This window comes from Ananas comosus, linkage group 3 (genome assembly GCF_001540865.1).
Source record: "Ananas comosus cultivar F153 linkage group 3, ASM154086v1, whole genome shotgun sequence".
Lineage (NCBI taxonomy): Eukaryota > Viridiplantae > Streptophyta > Magnoliopsida > Poales > Bromeliaceae > Ananas > Ananas comosus.
Genome location: NC_033623.1, coordinates 2,110,931 through 2,135,743, shown reverse-complemented (window position 1 = coordinate 2,135,743; position 24,813 = coordinate 2,110,931). Strand labels below are relative to the sequence as shown.

The window sequence follows — 24,813 nt, the reverse complement described above, 5'->3', positions numbered from 1 at the left end:
TGCAGCTATAATTCTCTTTGCTGGTTATTAAATATAAACTTTCAGATACTAAGATGCACTCAGATGGCAGAGATATACTCACAATTATTTGATAATCAATTTTTTTGCAAAAAAAAAAAGAAGAGAGAAGAAATTATTTGGTATTCAAAGTGAATTTGAAACTTTTGTGAAATTTAAACCCATAAAATTCTGCTGATTTGTCAATTATTTTGCTGAGGTTAGCGAAAAACTTCGACATAAATGAATATTGTGTAAATTGTTTAGCTAATTGAACTTTTAAACTTCTTTGAAAGACAAGCTTCCATGATTCTGAACTGTATCAGAAAAACTGTAACCCAACATAAGATAAGCTCAATTTAATGAGGATTTAATGTGTGACAATTCCATCCGATGATCACGCTGTTCACTACGGGCCTATTTGTTTCACCGAAACTGGACTTTGAGTTAAAATAGAATTTGAGTTAAAGTATAGTTCATGCGAAAACTACTTTCCCCTGCTGTTTGTTTCATAGTTATGAAAGTAAAGTTTTTTCAACTTCGCTGAATGATATAAAAACATAATTTATGTATAAATAATAAATAATTTAATAAATAATAAATTATAATATAATAAATAAAAATAATATAATTATATTTTTATATAATTAAAAATTTAATCTAAAACAACTAAAATTATTTTTTATACATAAATAATAATAATACACCAATAAAATTATAAAACAAAAAAATATATTAATACTTAACTAATCAATTTTCATCATATTTTAAATATGCAAATTAAATTGAAAGAGATACTAAAACTTAACTGATTAATTTTCATCATATTTTAAATATACAAACTAAATAAAAAAGTAATTAGTAACAATAATTAATATATTTAAATATAACTAGTATTATCCATTGTATTATTATTTTTTTTTTTCCTTGAAGTTAGTTATGCTGTTTCGAATAACTCGAGTTTTGATCGTAATTTCACCAATTTTTACTTTCATCCAAACAAACAGATTCTACGTAGTTAGGAAGTATTTGACAGTAGCATGAAACATGATATGCAACATTGACAATGGCTAAAACTATCGATCTTAATCTTTTTTGTTGATATTTGAAATTTAAAATTTGAAATTTGAAATCTTAGTATTTTATATATTTTAGTTGAGTTTTTTTTTTTTTAGTGTAGGTAGCTATAGAAAAAAAAAAACAAAGACTTTCTTGAGCTACACAGAAAATGGGGCCCACCAAATCTAACACAGAAATAGGGACCACCGTCCAAAAGTACCTTCCAACCGACACAAGAATTTTATACCAGGAATATATTATAATTTATTTATTAATGTTTAATAGCATAGTAATTTCTAAGATGTGATAAATAGATAATTTAAAAAAATATAGAAAACATCGAAAAATAAGAAAACATCAATAAAAAAGCGATGACGAGTGGTGGGATTCATCTTGCCGTTTAACGAAAGTAACAACCGAAGAAAGAGGACTAACTTGAATTGGTTCGGGATGGAGTTCACACTCAACTATAAAGAAAAAGTTGTCATGTGATAATTTAAAGAGAAATAATATATAGATTTTTATTTTAAATATATTATAAGTTATTTAATGTTTAATATCCTAAAAATTAATGGGTTTATTATAATTTTGTTTTGAGGGTCGATTAATAGGGATGCAAATGTTCTAATTAAGTTTAGCACAGCTTTTAATTCCCATCTATTCCGAAAAACAAATAAAATAAAATAAAATTTATTTTGAGTTTAATTTGATTCGTAATGTGGGAAGCATAAGGCCTTATCGCGAACAATTTTAATTCGTAAAAAATTTATTAAAAATTCACTATATCCAGACCTAGCCTACATGAAGCAAGGATTAAAAGTAAGATAAAAATCATTACCACATATTACATATATAGAAAAGACCAACTCATTATAATATTAAAAGCAAGTGTACATTACAAAAATTATTTGATTGTATATAATTATAACTATATACAAATTCAAATTTAATATTTAATAGTTAGCACCGATCGTTCCTAAAGCAAGTGGTAAAGGGCTTGGTGGTTGGTACCTGAGACTCAAGTTCGAATTCTAGTTGATTCACATTTCTAGCTAAGTTTATTTCTAAATAAAATAAACGAAGCGGATAGCGTGCTATCTATCTCTCAAAAAAAATTTATTTAATAGTTAGCACTCTTAAAAAAAATTTATTTAATAGTTAGCATATAAAATTTATAGGACTTATAATTTGCTGGTGGGTCATTTGAGACTTTAGGAATAGAGCGATATTTAGGACGATCCAGATTGACCCAATAGTTAGCATCTACAAGATCAAGCTGTTGACGGACCTATAATTGAAACTTAGCCCGGAGTTTGGAAACTATTAGTTTTTTTTTTTTTTTTTTCACCGCTCATCGAGATCTTACTGTCTCACCCATGTAACTTAATTCACTTTTTTACTGAATGAAGCGAATAGCGCACTACCTTTCTCTCAAAAAAATTTAATATTTAATTTGATATATTTAAATTCAACTATTTTAGACGCTCCAACAACAATAGTTAAAATTTACATAATTACATTTACAACAGTGAAAAAAAAATATAGCTTTAAATAAAAATAAATTTACCTCATTAACTATTTTTAAAGAATTTTTTTTTTTAAATTAGAGATAATTTTATCACCATGTATATATTTATTTATTTATTGTGATAAAATTTTTAAAACACAATTTTTTAGTTATATGCAATTAAATAAATTATTTATAATTGTAACATTTCTATTACATGCCAAACAAAATATGTATAAATTATAACTGCTGTATCAACTGCACACATATGCAACTACGCTTGATTTCTAATTACATGAAAATCAAACGGCCCTAATTTTATTTATTAGTAAAGGTAATTTAGAAATCANAAAAGATTGACCAAGTTAAAATTTTTAAAATTTTTTAACTTGCTATGAAACATTAATAAATATAAATAAAAAATATAAAATAGATATATACAAATGTAGCAAAACTTAAAATAGTAAATAAATTATACGTAATAATAATGAAAGAAGTGGTAATAGAGTTATTACTCTATACGTACCTTGATCGCGCTGCCGAGATCGGAAAGGTGACTCCCGTTCTCCGCGTCGCCTCCACCCATTGTCAACATCGAGCTTCTCCTTCGTTATGGCCACGTTGATGTCGTACGGATCCTCCTTCATCGAGTCCAAATCCATCGCACTTCATCTCGTCGTGCCGTTGTTATCCTCGAAACCCTAATTTCAATCCCAACACAATTTCAGAAAATAAAAATAGATTAAAAAATAAAAAAAATCATCCCTTCTTGTGCACAAAAAAATAGTAAAAAAAAAGTGATAAAAAAGAGTATGAGGGCTTTTATTTTACTCTTTTTTTAAGAATGCATGATTTGTTTAGATAAAATTGATTATGTGAATACATTAATTAGAAATCTTCCCATCCTCGAGTGGAAAGGGAGGTGAAGGAGAAATTGCCACATGACAAATTTCATGAGAAATAATGTATACATTGGTATATATATATATATATATATATATATATATATATATATATATATATATATGATCTCATCATAGGATTTTTTCTTTTATTTATTCCTGTTTTTTTGGCTTTGGAAAAGAGGGAGAGAAAAAAAAGAGAAAAAAAAAAAGAAGAGAAGGGACCAGAAGGGTTTAGAAGAAGTAAATATACAACTTGTCCGAGGCTCCTCGGCACAGTTTGGATTAGGGATAAAAGGTCCCTTATCACTCCCTTTATTCCTAAACATAAATTTTTTTATCTGAAAATAGTAATTTTCGGATATGCTGATATAACTATTCTCACCAACATCTTCATTTTTTATATATAACTATCTACTATTTTTCTTATTTCATATTATCTATTCAAACACTATTTTTCTTAACCGCGGAAACAATTCAATTTTCATCCAAATGCTATTTTTCTTATCCCTATATTTTGTACCTATTCCTGTAATAACTAGTTCTTGCTTATATTCGAACTAGACAGAGAGAAGGGTATTGGATTTAGGGCTGGCAAATGAGCTAGTGTGCTCTAGCTGTTCGTTTCACTCGAGCTCGACTCCAAATTAAATGATCTAAATTTGAACGAAAAAAATTTGAAATTTATTTCAAACCGAGCTTGAATGAACTCGTTCGAATTAGGCACAAAAAGCAATTAAATGAACTAAATTTGAACAGAAAAAGAAAATACGAAATTTATTTTGAGCGTGCTCTCGAATTAGGCTCCAAAAGTCCGAATATATTATATATATAGGGAGAGAGAGAGAGAGAGAGTTCAACAATTATCTTTTTAGAAGAACGGAGGTTTTCATCCCCTTAAGCCGTCTTAGATGATAGAGATTCATAGTCGATAATTGAAACCGTTAAAGTTGATGTCGAGTATGTCAAGTATTTATAATGCCTAAAAATTAAATTTCATATATTGTAAAATTCGTTATAAGTTTATTGAAAAGTCAAAAAATAAATGATTAAAAATAAATAACCTTGTGAATAGATGTTAAACTTTTTCAATTCATGGTCGAAGTTATCAAATATTATTTAAATAATATAAAAAGTTTTCTATCAAAAATTCAAACTGTTTAGTTTGTTTAATACTGTTCAATAAGCAAACGGCTTATATAAGCTATAAAAAAATATCAATTTTGTGATCTTTTGATCACCACACAAATAATTTTTAAAATTCATGAAATTTAGTTTCTAAATACTTTAAATACTCTAAATCAAATTTAACAGTTCCAATTATCAATTCGAGATCCCTATCATCGAAAACGACTTAGGAGGATGAAGACCTTTGTCCTCCTCAAAGGATAGTAGCTGGATTCTATATATATAGAGTTAAGTTAGAATACTACTAATAGTACCAAGTTATTGATGCTATTAAATTTTCAATTCTTGGATGTAGCGATGTGCAAAAACTTAAGATTACTACTAAATTTTATTGGCATTTTTGCTATTACTATGTATGGAGTCCATGTAGGCACCTAAGTGTCACGGACTTAACGAATTTGCTCGCAAAAGCCCGTGCGGCGCTCGCCTTCCTTCGCGAAGTGAGCAAGCCTGCCTCTCTACTTGCTAAGTTAGGACCTCGCTCGTCCTAGACTAAGTATAAGAGAGAGATAAGAAGAAAGCTCTTCTATTACTTTAAGGTTGAGAATACAAATGAGGATTCTTAAATGAGAGGGGGTGGAGGCCACACTATTTATAAGCCACTCGCCGCCCATAAAGCCAATGAAAAGGTGCCAAGTGGCACAATACTACTAGCAAAAAGGGGAGGCCACACGGTCTCCCAAGAGTCCTAATAAATAGCATAGAAACTCGAAGAGTCATACATTTATTATCCTAGAAACTCTAAGGGACTCTTGACCCTCCGGTATCCGCACCATCAGTCTCGAGATCCGCGTAGAAGCTTTCAGAAGATTCCAAGGCAAAACCTCCGTCAGATGTCCGCTTTGGAGTTTGGGTGATTGCAAAGCGAAATCGCGGAGAAAATCTTTATGTCGTGACAGCCTCCCCCACCTATTGTGCAGACGTCCTCGTCGCGCGCTGGTGTTGGAAGTCATCGATCAGCTTCTGATACTTCCAGAGAGTGTCAGCCTTCTCCCAGCTTGCCTCGCCATGCGGGAGATTCTTCCACTTGACAAGGTACTCGACGCTCCTCGGGACTCCGCGACGCCGAATGGTGCGAGTGTCCAGTAAGGCTTCGACCTCCTTGTCGATTGCAGTGGTCATAGTGGCGGGAGCGCGCTGCGACACGCCCCGGCTCGGGTCCTCAGCGTCTTCATGGTAGGGCCGCAGGCAACTAGCATGAAAGACATGATGAATCTTCAGGTTGACGGGGAGCTGCAGTTTGTAGGCTGCCTTGCCCGCTCGCTTGATGACAGTGAAAGGCCCCTCGTACTTTCGCAAAAGCCCACGGTGCACTTTGCGAAAAGCCTTGAACTGTTGTGGTTGCAGCTTGATCAACACTCGATCTCCCTCGGCAAACTCCAAGGGTCGCCGCTTTGCATCGGCCCACTTTTTCATTCGGCGGGCCGCCTTCTCGAGATAGGCTCTCGCAATGTCCCCCTTCTCCTGCAAATGAGAAGTGAATTGGAGAGCCATTGGGCTGCGGCCCTGCTCGCCCGCAGCAGCAGAATGCGGAGTGAGTGGTTGCCTCCCCGTTGCCAGCTCGAACGGGCTAAGGTTGGTTGACTCGCTCCGCCGCAAGTTGTAGGAGAACTGGGCCAGATCCAGATGATGCACCCAATCCTTTTGGTTGGTACTGACATAGTGCCGCAGGTACTCCTCCAGTAGGGCGTTCACCCGCTCCGTCTGGCCGTCCGTCTGCGGATGGAAACTGGTGGAAAAGAGCAACTCCGACCCCAAGATCCGGAACACCTCTGTCCAGAACTTGCCCGTGAACCTAGGGTCTCGGTCACTCATAATACTTTCGGGGATGCCCCAAAGCTTCACCACATTGCCGACGAAGAGCCGCGCCGCTTCTTCCGCCGTGCAATTCGCTGGTGCCACGATGAAAGTCCCGTACTTGGAGAATCGGTCCACCACCACGAGGATGGACCCCAACGTCCCCACCTTGGGCAAGGCGGAGATGAAGTCTATGGAAATGCTCTCCCACGGACGCGTCGGTGTAGGTAGGGGCTCGAGGAGGCCCCCAGGACTTTGGCGCTCCACCTTGTCTTGTTGGCACACAAGGCAGGTCCGCACGTACGCCTTCACGTCGCCGTGCATGCGAGGCCAATAGTAGGCGGCCTCGAGTAGCGCCATCGTCCGCTTTTGTCCTGGATGTCCGGCCCAATTGGAGTCATGACACTCCTTCATGAGCTCACGACGAAGATTGCCCTATCTGGGCACATAGACGCGCCGCCCCTTGGTGAGGAGCAGCCCATCGCTAAGCTAGAATCACTGCGCCTTGCCCTCCTTGATGAGTCGCACGAGTCCTTGGGCCACAGGGTCTTCGCAAGTCCCTTCGCGGATTCGCTCCCTGATCGCGCCTTGGATCTGGCACACCGCTGCCAGTTCCGCCTTGCGGCTGAGTGCGTCAGCCACTTGGTTCTCCTTCCCGGGTTTGTACAAGAGTTCTATGTCGAACTCCGCCAGGAAGTCCTGCCACCTTGCCTGCTTGGGTGACAGCTTCTTCTGAGTAAGGAAGTAGCTAATCGCGACATTGTTTGTCCGCACGACGAACTTGCTTCCAAGGAGATAGTGCCGCCAAGTCCTAAGGCAGTGCACAATGGCGGTCATCTCTTTCTCTTGCACCGTATATCGCCGCTCGGTGTCGTTGAGCTTGCGGCTCTCGTAGGCGATGGGGTATTCGTCCTGCACGAGAACACCACCAATAGCAAAGTCTGAGGCGTCAGTATGTACCTCTAATGGACGGCTGCAGTCGGGAAGCCGCAACACCGGATCCTCCGTCACCGCCCGCTTTAAGTCCTCGAATGCCTCCGCGCATCGAGGGGTCCAGTCCCATGACTGGGTCTTCTTCAGCAGATCCGTCAAAGGGGCCGCTCGAGCAGAGTAGCCCGCGATGAAACGGCGATAGTAGTTGACGAGTCCGAGAAAGGATCGCAGCTCGGTCACCGTCGTGGGCGCTTCCTACTCGCAGATCGCCCGCACTTTCTGCTGGTCCATATGGAGTTGTCCTCGGCAGATCCAGTGGCCAAGGAAGTGCACATCCTCTTTCGCAAAGGAGCACTTCTCCCTTTTGACATAGAGTTGGTTCTCCCGCAGCACTTGGAAGATCGTCCGCAGATGCTCGACGTGCTCCTCCAGAGTGTTGCTGTACACGACGATGTCGTCGAGGTACACTACCACGAAGCGATCGAGGTAGGGGTGGAATAGCTTGTTCATCAGGGTGCAGAAGGTCGCCGGCGCATTCGTCAGGCCGAATGGCATGACGAGGAACTCGTAGGCTCCATACCTCGTCACACATGCCGTTTTCTCCTCATCGCCCTCCGCGATCCTGACTTGGTAGTACCCCGAGCGAAGGTCCAATTTGGTGAAGAACTTCGCTCCGCCAAGCTGGTCAAACAAGTCAGCAACAAGAGGAATAGGGTACTTGTTCTTTACCGTCACCTTGTTGAGCGCTCTGTAGTCAATACAGAGCCGCAGGCTTCCGTCGCTCTTCCTTTGGAACAAGACTGGTGCTCCGTAGGGTGCCTTCGACGGCCTGATGAAGCCCGCATCGAGGAGGTCCTTCAGTTGACGCTGCAACTCTTCGAGCTCTGGCGGGGCCATGCGGTATGGTGCCTTTGCTGGTGGCTTTGCTCCTGGCTCGAGCTCGATCGCATGGTCCACCTCCCGTCTAGGTGGAAGTCTCTTGGGCAACTCCTGGGGCATGACGTCCTTGAACTCCCCCAGGACTGCATCGATCACCGCTGGAGGGCCCTCCTCCTCGAGGTCCTCGTCGCTCACCTCGCGGATGGCCGCAAGATAAGTGATCTCTCCGCGCTTTACCCCCTTCCGCAGTTGCAGAGCGGAGAGGGTGTGGGTTGCCGCTGGCTCGCTACGGCTAGCCAAGACCATGCACGGGGCTGCCTCCTCCATGATGCTCAAGGCCCCGAGATGCGGCATCGGGACCGCTTTCGATGAAGCTAGAAAGTAGATGCCGAGAATGACTTTAAAGTAGTCGATGGTCGCGGCAGTGAAGTTCGCTGTACCCGACCAGGGTCCTACAGCGATCGTCACCCCTTTGGCTACTCCCACGATAGGTTGTGCCACCGAGTTGACAGCCTTGATCTTGCCCGTGTCCTTCTCGAGTGTGAGGCCCAGCCGTTTGGCCTCAGACTCGGCGATGAAGTTGTGGGTCGCTGCCGTGTCCACGAGCGCTCGAGTGGCCCTCCCGTTGAGGGTCACGTCCACGAACAGCAGCTCCTTCTTGAGCAGTTTGCTGCTCGCTTGCCCCTGGATTGCGCTGACGAGTCGTAGCGCGCCCATTTTCGTCTCTGCTTGTTCCTTGCCCTCCTTGGCTTGGATTGCATTGACGGTCTTCTTCTTTGGACAATCTCTCGCCCAGTGATCACCCCCGCAGACATAGCAAGAGATCTTCTTCTTCTGCGGAGGGCCTCTTCGCTCTTGGCCCTTGTGATCACGCTGCTCGCGGCGGTCTCCCCCACCCTTGGCCTTGCTCGCCTTAGATGGTTTGCCACGAGCGAAGTTCGGCTTGTCATACTCCAGCAGCTTCTCCGCCTGAGCAATAGCGGAGCTCACGTCCTTGACATCTCTCGCCACGAGCTCCTTGTTAGCCCACGGTTGGAGACCGTCGAGGAAGAAGAACAGCCGATCCTCCTCGGCCATGCTGGTGATGGCAAGCATCAGCTTGGAATACTCCTTGACATACTCCTTGAGGGATCCTGTATGCTTGAGCCGTCGAAGTTGCCTCCGCGCCAAGTATTCGACGTGCTCGGGGTAGAACTGTGCCTTCAGTTCGCGCACGAAGTCCTCCCAGGTATCCAGTTTGCATTGGCCCTTCTCGGCCTCTGCAGAACGCCGACGCCACCACAGCATCGCATCGTCGGTAAGGTACATGGAAGCGGTCTGGACCTTGTCCTCCTCGTCCTCGATCTGCAGCGCCTTGAGATAGCGCTCCATGTGCCAAAGGAAGTTGTCTATCTCCTTCTCGTCGCGCGTTCCCTTGAAGCATTGGGGTTCAGGGACGCGGACCTTTGGGGTGTACTCCTTCTGCGTTTCACCGCCTCGAGCCACCGCCTTCCAAAGGATAGTCACTCTCGTCTTGAGGTCCTCGACCTCGTCGACTCGAGTGACTAGCTCCTCGATCAAGTTCTTCCGCTCGTCGTCACGACGGGTGATGTTGCCTTGGAGCTTCTCGAGTTTGCCTCGAAAGGTTGCCATGGCAGTGGCGACGCTCTCCTCCATACTGCGAACATCATTATTAAAGGCGTTAAAGGTATCGGCCATCTCGGTGTACCTTTCTCCCACCTTCGATAGAATGTCCTCCAACAGTGCAAGGCGGTCCTCGACCGACGCGGAATCCTTCGTGATTCGTGTGTCCTTGCCCTTGCTCCGCTTGGAGGGTTGCTTAGAGGCTTCACCCCCAACGTCGCCAGCACCGGCCTCTGATGACGACATGGCTCCTTCTCGAACCGGCTCTGATACCAACTGTCACGGACTTAACGAATTTGCTCGCAAAAGCCCGTGCGGCGCTCGCCTTCCTTCGCGAAGTGAGCAAGCCTGCCTCTCTACTTGCTAAGTTAGGACCTCGCTCGCCCTAGACTAAGTATAAGAGAGAGATAAGAAGAAAGCTCTTCTATTACTTTAAGGTTGAGAATACAAATGAGGATTCTTAAATGAGAGGGGGTGGAGGCCACACTATTTATAGGCCACTCGCCGCCCATAAAGCCAATGAAATGGTCCCAAGTGGCACAATACTACTAGCCAAAAGGGGAGGCCACGCGGTCTCCCAAGAGTCCTAATAAATAGCATAGAAACTCGAAGAGTCATACATTTATTATCCTAGAAACTCTAAGGGACTCTTGACCCTCCGGTATCCGCACCATCAGTCTCGAGATCCGCGTAGAAGCTTCCAGAAGATTCCAAGCCAAAACCTCCGTCAGATGTCCGCTTTGGAGTTTGGGTGATTGCAAAGCGAAATCGCGGAGAAAATCTTTATGTCGTGACATAAGGCTTCATACTTATCCACTTTATTCCTTCACCTTGAAGAATTAGAATAGAGAGATGGAGTTTGAGCTCAAAGAAAAACAAAGAAAAAGTTTGGTTTCTTTGTAACAAGCGAGTGAGTCAAGCGCACACACATATATTTTTTTGGTGTTTCAACATTGCAATTAGTATCACAATATTATTATTTCTCGTTTAAACTTTTTTGATATTTTTTTGATAGAAATTGAGAATTAGAAATTGATTTTCTTTTATAGATTGTAGGAGCGGATTTCGCGTAATTTTGATGAGGGATTTTTAAGTTCTTTTAAAGTATTGTGGCTGCTATTCTGTCTCTCGTACTTGCGTTATAAGTGAGTTCTGTATTGTCAAAATTGGTGGACTAATTTCTATGTACATATAATATTATTTAGCTTGTGAGATGAACTGTTGACGTAGTTGAGATAATAGTAATATTTTGATATCTATCAGTAAAGTAAATTGAGACATATATTTATGTGATATTTTTTTAAAAGTTAATAAACAGCTACAGATAGTGTGAGACTATAACTGTATTTTAGATACTATGATAGTATCTATTTGATAATCGTATTTGACCACAACCTACATGCCATGTTTAGTTTGATAGTAATACTATACTCGGTTGGGGTAGCGCCCCGCGAGTGCTATTTCGGAGGTTAGGTCATGAGATTTTATTATGCTATGGGTCAGACAGTAGTCTACGTGGTAGCGGATTATACACACTTTTTCATACTAAAGTGTTTTTCTACTTGCTAAAATTATACTATTTTATTTACAAAAAATATTATTGTATCATTATATTTTCTCAATCGCGGTATTTTAGAATTATTTTTGTTTATTAACCTTGTACTATTTTTTTTCTTATAGATATCACTAGATTGTTTTATTTTCTTACCAATCTCTACATTATTATAACAAATCCATTATTTTAGACAAAGTTTAACAATTTTATTAAAAAGTACCAATTATATAGTAAAAAAAAATAAAATAAGTTTTTATTATAGACTCATTAAATATTTCTATCAAATTATTTTTAATTATTTTTATATATTTTGTTATTTTTATGTCAAAAATAAGCTGAATATATGCTTTATTATTTATAACCAGTATTTTTATGAGTTTTTATATAAAATTATAAGTTTGTTATTTATAATATAGGGATTGAAAAAAAAAAAAAGCCGAGTATTATTTTTTTTATTTATAATTTATTAATATAACATAGAAAGTAAAAAAAATATATATGTAAGGTCTAGTACAGTTTAGTGTAATTATTACAGGACTATCAACAAGTCGAACCTAAGCTGACTCATTGAAATATCGAACTGAACACGAGCTGGCTCGCAAACAGCAAATTAGATTGTCAGTCCTACTATCGAATGAAAAGTTAGAAGAAAATTAAAAAATTCGAATCTTAATGTAATAATTAAAATTCACAAAATATTGATCTCATTATATTCTGATTTGCTTGAGATCCAAATAGTAAAAATTGGTAATATATACAGTATTTGAAATTTATCAAGCCGTGGACCCCCCAATTCGTGTAAGCGTCGTTAAGATTTTGAGCTCAAAAATTCAGTTCTTATTCAACCTATTTATTAAATAAATGATCGTTCTCAAATTGGTTTAATTTGAGCCGAAAATGAACTGTATTAAGAAATTAAACTTTTATATTTTCAAAAATATCAAAATCATTAAATGCTTATAGATTTTTATTTTTGGATGAAAATAGGACTAGAATAATGGTGATGGGGCAGGATTCAATGGGTGGTTGGTAAGATACTATAATCTTAAAAATAAAATTTGATCAAAAAAATAATTTTAATACTAAAAGAGTTCTAAGTACTTAGTATTTGATGGTTTTAAAAAGGCACGAACGTAGTTAGTTAATTCGCGTATTATTCGCAAATTATTCACGAATTATTAAAAATCTAAATAAAACGGTCCGTATACGATTTATTCCTAAAAAATTAGAATAATATGCGAATTTTTGGGTTAGATTTATTATTCGCGAATAATTCGCGTATGCCGAATTATTCGGCCAAAAAAATGCACAAATTTTTTGGATAAAATTCTATTCCGAATTATTGCTGAATTATTCGCGAATTATTGAAAAACTTCGTGAACTTCCGAAATATATGGATTATGAAAAAGATGAAGATGAAAATGACAATAAAATTTGCTATTATTTTTTTTTACTTAACCTACTTTATTTTATAGCTCTTTTTTTATATTTTTTAAAATTTATAATTATATATGCTAATAGTATAAATCTAGAAAAAAAAAATTAGTTCAATAGTTGAATTTTTTATTCCAAATTGTTAATTAGTGAACGTATAATATTTGTATAAATCGCATATCCAAATAATTAACAAATTTATTTTTTAAATCGTATTTTTTAATAAATTTAAAAATTAAAATATAAATTCTTTGAATTACAAGTTTTTTGAATTACAAGTTTACAACCCAATGAAAAAATCATGGCCTGCGAATCTTCTGGAAGCTCCTAACTCTTTCCCAGCCCTCGAACCCACACGCTCTCTCTTTACCTTATCCTCGCCGCCTCCTCCGCGTCTCCTCCGTTGCGCTCTCGCTCCCTCTTCTCTCTCCCCTCCAAAAATGGCCGCGGCGAACGCCATTTCCACCGCCTCCATGCTCCTCGCCTCCCCTCGCCAGGTCCCTTCTCTCCTCCTTGCTTCTCCCATCTTCTTTCCTCTATCGATCGATGCCCTTTTCATGGCTACTGCTTCTCGGAGAAGCCAATTCTTCCCCCCGTTTTGGGGTTGGCTACTGCTTCGCGGAGAAGCCAATTCCCCCTGTTTTTGGGGCTTCTCGGTGAACCCAACTCGCCCCCATTGTTCGTGGGGAGGGCTACTGCTTCTCGGAGAAGCCAATTCCCCCTGTTTTCGGGGCGGCTCTGATTCCCCATTCTTTTTGAGCTGAGACATGGTTTTTGGTGGTGATTGGAATAGGAGATTCTGAGGAAGAGGGCGGGGCCCGGGAGGAGGACGAGTGGCCACCGGAGCATGGCGGTGCGCGCGGCGGCGAAGGATATCGCCTTCGACCAGAGCTCCCGGTCCGCGCTCCAGGCCGGCGTCGAGAAGCTCGCCAATGCCGTCGGGGTCACCCTCGGCCCCAGAGGTAAAATTTCTCATCTTTCTATATCATTCTAACAATTTTAGGCCTCGCTTCGCATCGTAGCCCATTTCTTATTGCTTCTTAAGTAGAATTTTTATATAACATAGTGTAGGAGGAATGGTGGATTGAGTGCAATCTTTATTTGTTCGGCAACAAAAGAAACTATATCAAAATTAGTTTTTGTTTGATTCAGGTGCATTACAAGTTAATGAACCATGGCAATAAGAGGAAAGTCCTTCCGCTGTTATATCAAACTATATAAATTTATTTTTTTTAAGCAAACAAAAAGAATGCCGACGATGCTTAATGTGGCTTTAGCTTGTTTCCCTTTTTATTCTTTCGAATGGATGCATTTTGTTGTCTTGTTTATTTGTTACACAAGTGGCAGAGTTTTGTTTTTCAGGTTGGTTGTTATTTGGTAGCATGATATTATTATATTATGAATTTATCCTGTGTTTTCTCCATTGTTGCATCAATTTTTTGTACTGCACTTAACCATTTCTCAAATAGGTTTAGACGTTTTGAATGATTGTTAAATTTGGATTCGGAGTGGATCTCGGATGACGAGTTGGCCGATTTTATTGTCGAACATTTGTCGAAGTTGCAACTTACATAATAGATTTAAAATCAGATTAAAAATTTGCAGTTTGTTGGACATCTGTTTAATTTTGTCACTCTATTCTATGAAATATACAGCTAAAATTAATGAATCAACTCGTTTCTGTGAAATTCTGCATCTGAATTTACAATCCTCCTGAAATTTTGGGCATAGACGGTAGTAAAGTATAAGGGCTAAAACTGATGTAACTTTATATTGGGAGGATTGATATATCAGCCAAAGGGCAAGAGTGTTTTTTTAAAAAAAATTGTGGGATAATTTGGTTTTGTTTTCTTAATTATAGGGCAGTTATACTGATTTTTGTTTGGATTTTTTTTTTCTGACTCAAAGGGAGGAATGTGGTTTTGGATGAATTTGGGAACCCAAGAGTGGTAAATGATGGTGTCACGATTGCTCGGGCTATTGAGCTTGCTGATCCAATGGAGAATGCTGGTGCAGCATTGATTCGTGAGGTATAAGACTATATATATATTCTGGTGGATCTTTATGGCTATTGTGGCAGTCATATATGAGTTTTTACTTTCTATTTTCGTTGTGAAGTTGGAAAGTTGAGTTTGTTATGTGACACATGTTTGGCATTGTATGAAAAGGTTGCTAGTAAGACTAATGACTCAGCTGGTGATGGGACCACAACTGCATCAGTTCTTGCGCGAGAAATAATCAAGTTGGGTCTTCTGAGTGTTACCTCAGGTGCAAATCCCGTCTCACTTAAGAAGGGAATTGACAAGACCGTACAGGCCCTAGTTGATGAGCTTGAGAAGAAGGCTCGCCCGGTCAAGGGGCGTGGTGATATCAAAGGTACCGAGATCATCTCTCATTTCTATGTTGCTGCTTTTTATGCTGATAATAATGTTAGGACAGTATAAACTCTGTATCAATTTTGGCTTATCTTCTAGTGGAAAGGTGAATGAAAAGAAACACTAAACTATGAAACGAGTATCTGTAATTTATTATTTATCTTGTATTGCAGCCATTGCCTCAATCTCATCTGGTAATGACGAATTTGTGGGAACCATGATTGCTGATGCTATTGATAAAGTTGGTCCTGACGGGGTTCTTTCAATCGAGTCTTCCTCGTCATTTGAGACTACTGTTGATGTTGAAGAAGGAATGGAGGTCCTGTCCTAATTTGACAGCTCAAACTATTCTTCTTATTATCTCTTTTTATCAAATGGAATTATAGTGTTTCCTATTGCCTCTTTCCTCATGTATGTGTTTTTGCACTGTTCATGCAGATTGACCGAGGTTACATCTCCCCACAGTTTGTCACGAATCCCGAGAAGTTACTTGTTGAGTTTGAGAATGCCCGAGTTCTTGTAACCGATCAGAAGATCTCCACTATAAAGGAGATTATTCCTTTATTGGAGAAGACCACACAGCTAAGAGCACCTCTGCTTATTATTGCTGAGGATGTTACAGGTGAGGCTTTGGCAACTCTTGTTGTCAATAAGCTTCGAGGTATTCTCAATGTTGCGGCAATTAAAGCCCCTAGTTTTGGCGAACGGCGAAAGGCTCTTCTTCAGGATATTGCCATCGTGACAGGTAAAAGATGTTATTGCAAGTTCCAGTTGCCTTTTACATTATTGCCATTGTACTTACTGAAGATGTTTTTTTTTTCCGTATTTACTGCTGTTTTTCCTTACTTACTGTCTTCTGATTAAAAGTCGGGGTTTTAGCTTAATGTAATATTGTTCTGTTGACTTAAACAGTTTCTTCTCCATGCCTAGAACTATACATTACCTTCAACATACGGTTTGGCCTTTAGGTACCATGTGAAGAGTTGAAAAACATGATGGAAAATATTGGGAAGCTAGTATTGTCAAGATGAAGCTAAGGGAGCAAATTTCAATGGTTAAACAGCAGAAATTATGGGTCTCAGATTCAAATATATCGCATCCGCAGTAATCAGATAGCGCTTGAATGTTTTGCAAGGATGAGCTTTCAATAGGTTATTATGCAAATCATCCAAAATATTTATTCTGCAACCGTTCTAGCCTGAGACCCATAATTTTCTTTCTACAACTTATCATCCTGATGCTACTTATGTTCCTCATCCTGCCCTTCTGTTTCTATATATGGTTAGACTGATCTTCTTTGTTCTTTTACCATATTTTCAGGGGCTGAGTTCCAAGCCAAAGACCTCGGCTTGTTGGTTGAGAACACGACAGTGGACCAGCTCGGAACTGCAAGGAAAGTCACGGTCGCGCAATCCTCCACGACCATTATTGCCGATGCGGCCTCTAAAGATGAGATTCAGGCGAGAATTGCGCAGATAAAGAAGGAACTTGCTGAAACAGACTCAGTTTATGACACTGAGAAACTGGCTGAGAGAATTGCAAAACTCTCTGGTGGTGTCGCTGTCATTAAAGTCGGTGCTGCGACGGAGACAGAGCTCGAAGACCGCAAGCTCCGCATCGAGGATGCCAAAAATGCCACCTTTGCGGCTATAGAGGAGGGGATCGTGCCCGGTGGCGGTGCGGCCTATGTTCACCTCTCGACCTGCGTGCCTGCGATCAAGGACAAGCTTGAAGATGCTGATGAGCGTCTTGGAGCGGACATCATTCAGAAGGTAACATTTCTGATGATTAGTTTTGCTATATTTGTTAGTTTTAGAATGTTGCATGAAACTTGCGAGTGCCAACTGTTTTAAATGCTCCCGAGCTCAAATGGGCATTCCGAAGAAGGATTAGGAGATCGAGAATATCCCTGAACTCTTCAGAATCACATGATAGTCGCATGAGCAACAGCCGTCCTCAAAAAAGAAAAAAAAAATGACAGGAAGATAGCGCATGAAAAACGTAAGATCGGTCATGCATTCAAAAATAAAAATTAGGTGGCTATAACTGCAATTGTTGCTGCGTACTGATCCTGATCTTTTGTTAATCACATTTTGGTCATGTAAACACAATTCTTTCATCAGCCATAGTAAAAGCTTTGAAAATTTCGTATATTCATATAGTTAAAATGACCCACCTACCTTATTGAACAGGCATTGGTAGCACCCGCAGCGCTTATAGCGGACAATGCAGGAGTGGAAGGCGAGGTGGTCGTCGAAAAGGTCAAAGACAGCGAGTGGGAAGTGGGGTACAATGCGATGACCGACAAATACGAGAACTTGGTAGAAGCCGGCGTCATCGACCCAGCTAAGGTCACAAGGTGCGCGCTCCAAAATTCCGCCTCAGTGGCCGGGATGGTGCTCACGACACAGGCGATCGTCGTAGAGAAGCCGAAGCCAAAGGCTCCGGTGCCCGCCGGACCCCCGGAGGGTTCTCTTGCAATTTGAAGTTAAATTATGGCATTCTTTGGCTTGTTAATGGTAGGATAGGTAGTTCATATCAAATAGGCAAAAGGGGTGGAGAGCGCCATTTTGAAGGCAAGGGATGGGGTTATGTATGGGACTCTTGAATGCGTGCAAACATAACAACCCTTTCCACGGGATTTTCTGAGTTTTGCTTCAATAGTTTGTAATCTGAATGGATTGAAAGTGTGGATGGATTCTAAATGCCAATGATGTCTTATGATGTTGTTAATGATTTTTATTTTTGAATCCATCTAGTTTCGGTTCTTTTTTTTTTTTTCTGATTTCTAATTCCTCGAAAGATTCTGTTACTCCACTGTATTTGATGGAAACAAAAGGTGCAGAAACTACAAAATGTAGTAAGCTGGTTTTCTACTTTTTCTTTCTTATGAATGCAAACTTGAATTAACGGGTTGGTGATATGCAGAAATTATTATCGACACAACTGGTGTATCAAACTAAAGATCTCGCATATATAGATTGGGTTAGATTTTAATGCATCTGCTTTGTGAATGCAGAGTATAAATAGAGGTGATACTAATATATCGCGCATCTTTGAGATTATTTGGCTCCGCTGTTTAGTAGAATGTTGTTTGATAAACTGCGCCTAATTATTATTAATATGAGCACCGCATTAAAATATAAGTAAATTAGAAGTAGCAAATTGAAGTTTCTGACTTTGAGACTCGAGATTTGCAGGAAGTTTCAGCCTTTCTTTTCTTTTCTTGCTCAAATGCTCTACAGGACGTTACAGCTGAAAATGAAAGCAAAAGTAGAGTCATTAAGGTCTCATTCAGAGCAAATGTTTACTCAGAAAAAATGACCTCACACCATGAACTATGAGCAGCATACATAAATTAACTCGTGTAGGAGGCATGCAAGAAACTTACTTTAACCAACAAATTGAATTTTAATATATATATATATATATATATATATATAGTGTGAGGCTATTATGCTTTTCGAAGCACAGAGCCTTCCGTGCTTCCACGTCGTTTTCGATGTTGCAACTATCGAATCGTCGATCGGCTCCGTTAAACTTGATCTAGAGTATTTAAAGTATCAAGAAAATAAATTTTATGATTTTTCGATATCATTTGCCTAGTGATCGAAGGGGCTCAAAATCAATAATTTTAATGGCCGTGGTGAGCCGTTTGCAAGTTTAACGGTGTAAAAATATTCAAATCACGTAAAATTTTGATAGAAAATTCTTTATACTATATAAAACAAGATCGATATCTTTGATCTAAAATTTTAATGTCATATTATCACGTTTTGTAAAATTTTTATTTTCAGCCATTGATTTTGAGCCCCTTAGTTCACTAGGCAAATGATATCGAAAAATTGCAAAATTTATTTTCTAGGTACTTCAAATACTCTAGATCAAGTTTAACGGAACCGATTGACGATTCGAAAGTCGCAACATGAAAAATGACCTGGAAGCACGGAAGGCTCCGTGCTTCCAGAAGCATAGTAGCCTCACTCTATATATATATTCCCCAAAAGATTGGAAGATACCGCTCTTCCTCTTTATTTCAGACAAACAACAACACTAATAAGATTATATCCATTGCACAGTTTCTTCTGAAAAGATAGGAATCAATGAACAGCTTCTGTTCCTCTGTCGGAATCTTGGTCGCAGCATGACAGTGTCTTCTTCTGTCAAAACTCTAGTAAACGGAACTAAAGGGGGATAAAAAGAAGCAGCAAAAATGAAATCGAGGATATGGCCACAAACTTGTCACTTGTTAAGCACGAGTGTTGGTAAAAGGGTTGTCGCCTCGCCATCGATTACAAGACATTCCTGATTCGTGAAGCATTTCGTTGTAAACTTCGCACTACAAGCAAGAGAAACAAAACCGGTAAATAAGCAGGGAAATAGAGTTTTACTGAGCGCGCAGAGAGATTGGGTATCACAGACATGTATCTTTTCTTGCTTTCCTTCAAATATATTGCTTGAACTTCAGCGACGACTTCGTCTCCAACATAGACCGGTTGTCTGAAGCTTAGAGTCTGAGCAACATATATCGCTCCAGGCTAGACATTTACAAAGATTGAGGTCAATCAAATAATGGCCTTCGTCTAAATAAGAAAATAAACAGATTAAGCTTATTTGATCTTGGACTCTAGAGAGCAGAAAGTTGCAGCTCAGAAATCTATTAAGGGTTAGAAATTTACCGAAAGCAAATTGTAATTAAATTTAGTAAAACAAATCCTCTTTTAGTGGTAGACAAGAGAATAAAAGAAAAGGAAAGCAACAAAATAAAGTGTCACAAGTTCGATAGAATATAAATATGAGCAAGAAAATGAGAAAGCCTTACTATATTCTCGGTAGTGAAACAGACAACCTTAACATCAAACTCAGTACTAGAAATGAAGCATCAATTAGCTTTGATAACTATCATCATGCATGCACAACTCGCACAATTTCGCCTGTACCATTACCATCTAACTCATTATATTTATAACAAGTCAGATATCCGTCTGCAGATATGGCAAATTGCCACGCACATCAAAACAAAGTCGTGTACCGTCACATGCACATTTCCTTCGGTCTAAATTAAAGAGATCTCTGAAAGCAAAAGAATTCATATCAGAATTTCCATTATAAGTGTATATTCCTCACCTAGGCGTCACGGACACTGACACGGGATACGAGACACGACACGACTCGGACATCGCGACTCGGCAACTTTCAAAAAATTATGACACGGACATGACATGGACACTGCTAATAAAATATAATATTATTAATATAATAATATATTTTTATTATGCATAAAATATTAATTTTGGTAAAATATTATTACATTTCTCATACGAATGAAAGTTAGTAAAATTTTCATTGATAGTTCATATATTTTAAGAAAAGAAATTCTCCACCATATATAATTAATTTATATTGTCAAAAAGAAATTGTATGTATTGATAAAAAAGCTGAAATATTTATCCTCTTATATTATATATGCAAAGAAAAAGTAAAATAAAAATAGATATATATATTTTCTAGTTGTATGCGTTATGAATCGGTATTAAATGGGCGTCCAAGAAGTGTCTACATCGGACACGTGTCCGACATGGGCATGCGCGCCTCCGACACGGACACGTGAGGCTCACAGAAGTGTCCGTGATACATAGTTCCTCACACATATCATCTTTTCAGAGATAGATCCAGTGCATCAGCTCAAGAACAGTATAATTTGTGAAGCCAGGAAAAGATAATGTCCAGCAGATAGAATTATAACTACAAGTGCATTAAAATTTGCTCTGTAATAGGGTTCTATTATCATGAATTTTAACATCCTCAAAAGTACTTTTCTTAGCACCTTTATTGCCAAATCTGTCATACTGATACTCATATGCCCTTAGCCGAAAACCAAACCTTCACCCCTCCAACACAAGGTTATTTTGATTTTTCCTTTGTTTTTTATTCTCCAATGCACGAAGCCTGTTTCTTCATAATCCAATGCTAGTAAACAACGCGGTGTTAAGAAATAATGCGCATACACGTACACCAATCTAGTCAAAAAATCAATTTGGGTGCATTATTTTCTCAAGTTTAAGGATTCCTAATCCAATAACTTGTCCATTCAGTGAAACCAATCGAAACTCTAAATGAGTTGTTAAAACACCTATAAAGCATCTTCCAATTTTTCACACAGTATAATGCAAGTTTCGAAGTTGCACATCCTTAATGACTCTTCAGAACACATAATCTCATTCACAACATTCTCCACTTTTTTGTAAAATTTACGCATAATTCACATATTTTTGCCTATCTAAAATCTCTCCGAATTACCGACCGTCCCTAGAGCAAGTGGCAAAAGGTTTGGTGGTTGGTATCCAAGACCCAAGTTCGAATCCTAGTTGATTCACATTTCCAGCTAAGTTTATTTCTAAATGAAATAAACGAAGCGGGTAGCGTGCTACCTATCTCTCAAAAAAAAAAAAAATTCTCTCCGAATTTTCATTATTATGTATATACTGACCCAAAAATCATTAAATTTTCTGGTTAACATAGAAATTAATCAACTAATTTAAGGACTTCGTACATTATTTATTACCAAATGAATGAATCCTTACGTTTTTTTTACACAAAAAGTTTTGTAACTTCTTCTATATTTTATAAACCAAACTATTGCAATTTTTTTTTTGGTTTTTCTTTTCCCCCCAAATTCCCCAAACCTTTCACCAAACTGTCAACTTTTCGACCTTTCGGAATCAAACCCAAACCCACCAAACTCGCAACTACGCACACAACTCATCCGTCCACCACCCGTTCGACGAAATTCCCAATGGACAAATGCTCACGAAATGGGAAGCAGAATCCTATGAAGTGGTAGGCGATGAGTGAGTGATAAACCAAACTATTGCTATTTTTCTTTTGCTTTTTCCAAATTCTCCAAATCTTTCGCCAAGCTCTGAACTTTTCGACTTACCCAAATCAAACCCAAACTCCCAAAACTCGCACCTACGCTCACAACTCATGCGCCCACCACCTGTTCGACGAAATTCCCCATCGACAAATGCTCATGAAATTGGACGGAGAATACTACGAAGTGGGGGGCGATGAGAGAGTGATAAGCCAAAATATTGATATCGACCTTCCCGAATCAAACCCAACTCCCCAGACTCGTAACTGCGCACACAACTCATCCGCCCACCACCTGTTCGACGAAATTCCGGAAAGAGGGAGGGGAAGCGTACGAAGTGGGAGGCGATGAGGGAGGGGAAGAGGGAGGCGACGAGCATGCCGTGGACGACGCTCCCGCGCTCGAACCCGGCGACGCCCCGCGCGAACTCGGCGTCGAGGTGGAGGGGGTTGCGGTCGCCGCTCACCGCCGCGTACGCGGCCACGTCCGCGCCGGAGAACCGCCGAGGCTCGCCGCGGAGGACGCCGCCGACTCCGAGGACCCGAGCGGGGGCGTCGGAGGCCACGGACGAGGAGGAGGAGGAGGTGGTGGAGAAGGGGAGGGAGCGAGGAGGAGGATGACGAGGAGAGAGGGTTCCAATTAACCGCGCGAGGCGCATCCTAAAGCAGTAGGAGGCGAAGAGGGTGAGTGAACCTCTCACGAATTTATACTTTGTCGTCCCTTCGCAACTCAAATAATTAATATAATATATATTCGCCACTCAAATAATTAATATATAATACATGTGCGCTTACGCCGGCATATAATAATATAAAAATATTTATTTTTTAACAATAAAATCTTTTAATGACTTATTATACATCTTTATCGAATCTTTTAAATTTTATTAAAAAAATTACTTAATAATTTTTAAAAAAAATTAAAAATTATGTCATCCACACGAGAACTATATCTTATTGGCACAATAAAATACGATAGATACGATCCGCACCGAGAATCAAATAAAAAATTTATTCTATATATATATATATATAGTAGAGCTAGAATACTTGTAAAAGTATCACCCAAGTGATACTTATGTGTTTTTAGCCCTTGGATGGAGAGAGATGTGAGGTTGAGATGATGGTGATAGGTGGTGGTAGGTGGTGGTAAGTGGAATAGTGTTTGATCTAAAGACTATTAGTAATTAAAAAGTAGATCCAATGGNTTATAAACCAAACTATTGCAATTTTTTTTTTGGTTTTTCTTTTCCCCTCAAATTCCCCAAACCTTTCACCAAACTGTCAACTTTTCGACCTTTCAGAATCAAACCCAAACCCACCAAACTCGCAACTACGCACACAACTCATCCGTCCACCACCTGTTCGACGAAATTCCCAATGGACAAATGCTCACGAAATGGGAAGCAGAATCCTATGAAGTGGTAGGCGATGAGTGAGTGATAAACCAAACTATTGCTATTTTTCTTTTTCTTTTTCCAAATTCTCCAAATCTTTCGCCAAGCTCTGAACTTTTCGACTTACCCAAATCAAACCCAAACTCCCAAAACTCGCAACTACGCTCACAACTCATCCGCCCACCACCTGTTCGACGAAATTCCCCATCGACAAATGCTCATGAAATTGGACGGAGAATACTACGAAGTGGGAGGCGATGAGAGAGTGATAAGCCAAAATATTGATATCGACCTTCCCGAAACAAACCCAACTCCCCAGACTCGTAACTGCACACACAACTCATCCGCCCACCACCTGTTCGACGAAATTCCGAAAAGAGGGAGGGGAAGCGTACGAAGTGGGAGGCGATGAGGGAGGGGAAGAGGGAGGCGACGAGCATGCCGTGGACGACGCTCCCGCGCTCGAACCCGGCGACACCCCGCGCGAACTCGGCGTCGAGGTGGAGGGGGTTGCGGTCGCCGCTCACCGCCGCGTACGCGGCCACGTCCGCGCCGGAGAACCGCCGAGGCTCGCCGCGGAGGACGCCGCCGACTCCGAGGACCCGAGCGGGGGCGTCGGAGGCCACGGACGAGGAGGAGGAGGAGGTGGTGGAGAAGGGGAGGGGGCGAGGAGGAGGATGACGAGGAGAGAGGGTTCCAATTAACCGCGCGAGGCGCATCTTAAAGCAGTAGGAGGCGAAGAGGGTGAACCTCTCACGAATTTATACTTCGTCGTCCCTTCGCAACTCAAATAATTAATATAATATATTCGCAACTCAAATAATTAATATATAATACATGTGCGCTTACGCCGGCATATAATAATATAAAATTATTAATGACTTATTATACATCTTTATTAAATCTTTTAAATTTTATTAACAAAATTACTTAATAATTTTTTAAAAAAAATTAAAAATTATGTCATTGACACGAGAACTATATCTTATTGGCACAATAAGATACGATAGATACGATCCGCACCGAGAATCAAATAAAAAATTTATTCTACATTATATATATATATATATATAGAGAGAGAGAGAGAGAGAGAGAGTTGAGCTAGAATACTATCGGTAGTCAACAAGCCGTTTTACTACCGATTTATTTTCGATGATAGAGTTTCCAAATTGACGATCGGCTCCGTTGAACATGATCTATACCACATGAAGTGTTTAGAAATCAAATTTTAAATCTTTTCGACATCATTTGCCTAATGATAAAAGGGTTTCAAAATTTATAATTTTAATGGTCA

General features: G+C 39.8%; 2 protein-coding genes across 4 annotated transcripts; one reads left to right on the top strand and one right to left on the bottom strand.

Moving 5' to 3' along the window:
• On the top strand, positions 13,229 to 18,001 carry LOC109707651 (ruBisCO large subunit-binding protein subunit alpha). Its single transcript, XM_020229091.1, has 8 exons — positions 13,229 to 13,371; positions 13,668 to 13,836; positions 14,783 to 14,904; positions 15,043 to 15,250; positions 15,423 to 15,568; positions 15,688 to 15,994; positions 16,570 to 17,021; positions 17,442 to 18,001. Exons 1-8 carry the CDS (start codon positions 13,315 to 13,317, stop codon positions 17,733 to 17,735), a joined length of 1,755 nt encoding a protein of 584 aa, XP_020084680.1. The 5' UTR covers positions 13,229 to 13,314; the 3' UTR covers positions 17,736 to 18,001.
• On the bottom strand, positions 18,304 to 24,319 carry LOC109707652 ((R)-specific enoyl-CoA hydratase). 3 transcript variants are annotated; one of them, XM_020229094.1, is made up of 4 exons: positions 22,458 to 22,834; positions 19,672 to 19,787; positions 19,489 to 19,588; positions 18,304 to 18,504 (listed from the first exon to the last, which is right to left on the bottom strand). In XM_020229094.1, exons 1-3 carry the CDS (start codon positions 22,779 to 22,781, stop codon positions 19,492 to 19,494), a joined length of 537 nt encoding a protein of 178 aa, XP_020084683.1. In that variant the 5' UTR covers positions 22,782 to 22,834; the 3' UTR covers positions 18,304 to 18,504; positions 19,489 to 19,491. The 3 variants fall into 3 exon arrangements, with proteins under 3 accessions (XP_020084683.1, XP_020084682.1, XP_020084681.1); XM_020229093.1 differs by lacking the exons at positions 18,304 to 18,504; positions 22,458 to 22,834 and adding an exon at positions 23,915 to 24,319 and having other exon boundaries at positions 19,246 to 19,588; XM_020229092.1 differs by lacking the exon at positions 18,304 to 18,504 and having other exon boundaries at positions 19,246 to 19,588.

What these genes read in the sequence shown, in the direction of transcription:
- LOC109707651 (XM_020229091.1), top strand. Translation starts at nt 13,315, where the DNA reads ATGGCCGCGGCGAACGCCATTTCCACCGCCTCCATGCTCCTCGCCTCC. An exon ending in GTGCAGCATTGATTCGTGAG is followed by an intron (nt 14,905 to 15,042) that starts GTATAAGACTAT and finishes TTGTATGAAAAG; the next exon opens with GTTGCTAGTAAGACTAATGA. An exon ending in GGATATTGCCATCGTGACAG is followed by an intron (nt 15,995 to 16,569) that starts GTAAAAGATGTT and finishes CCATATTTTCAG; the next exon opens with GGGCTGAGTTCCAAGCCAAA.
- LOC109707652 (XM_020229093.1), bottom strand. Translation starts at nt 24,238, where the DNA reads ATGCGCCTCGCGCGGTTAATTGGAACCCTCTCTCCTCGTCATCCTCCT. An exon ending in CCCTCATCGCCTCCCACTTC is followed by an intron (nt 19,788 to 23,914) that starts GTACGCTTCCCC and finishes GTAAATGTCTAG; the next exon opens with CCTGGAGCGATATATGTTGC. An exon ending in GAAAGCAAGAAAAGATACAT is followed by an intron (nt 19,589 to 19,671) that starts GTCTGTGATACC and finishes TCTTGCTTGTAG; the next exon opens with TGCGAAGTTTACAACGAAAT.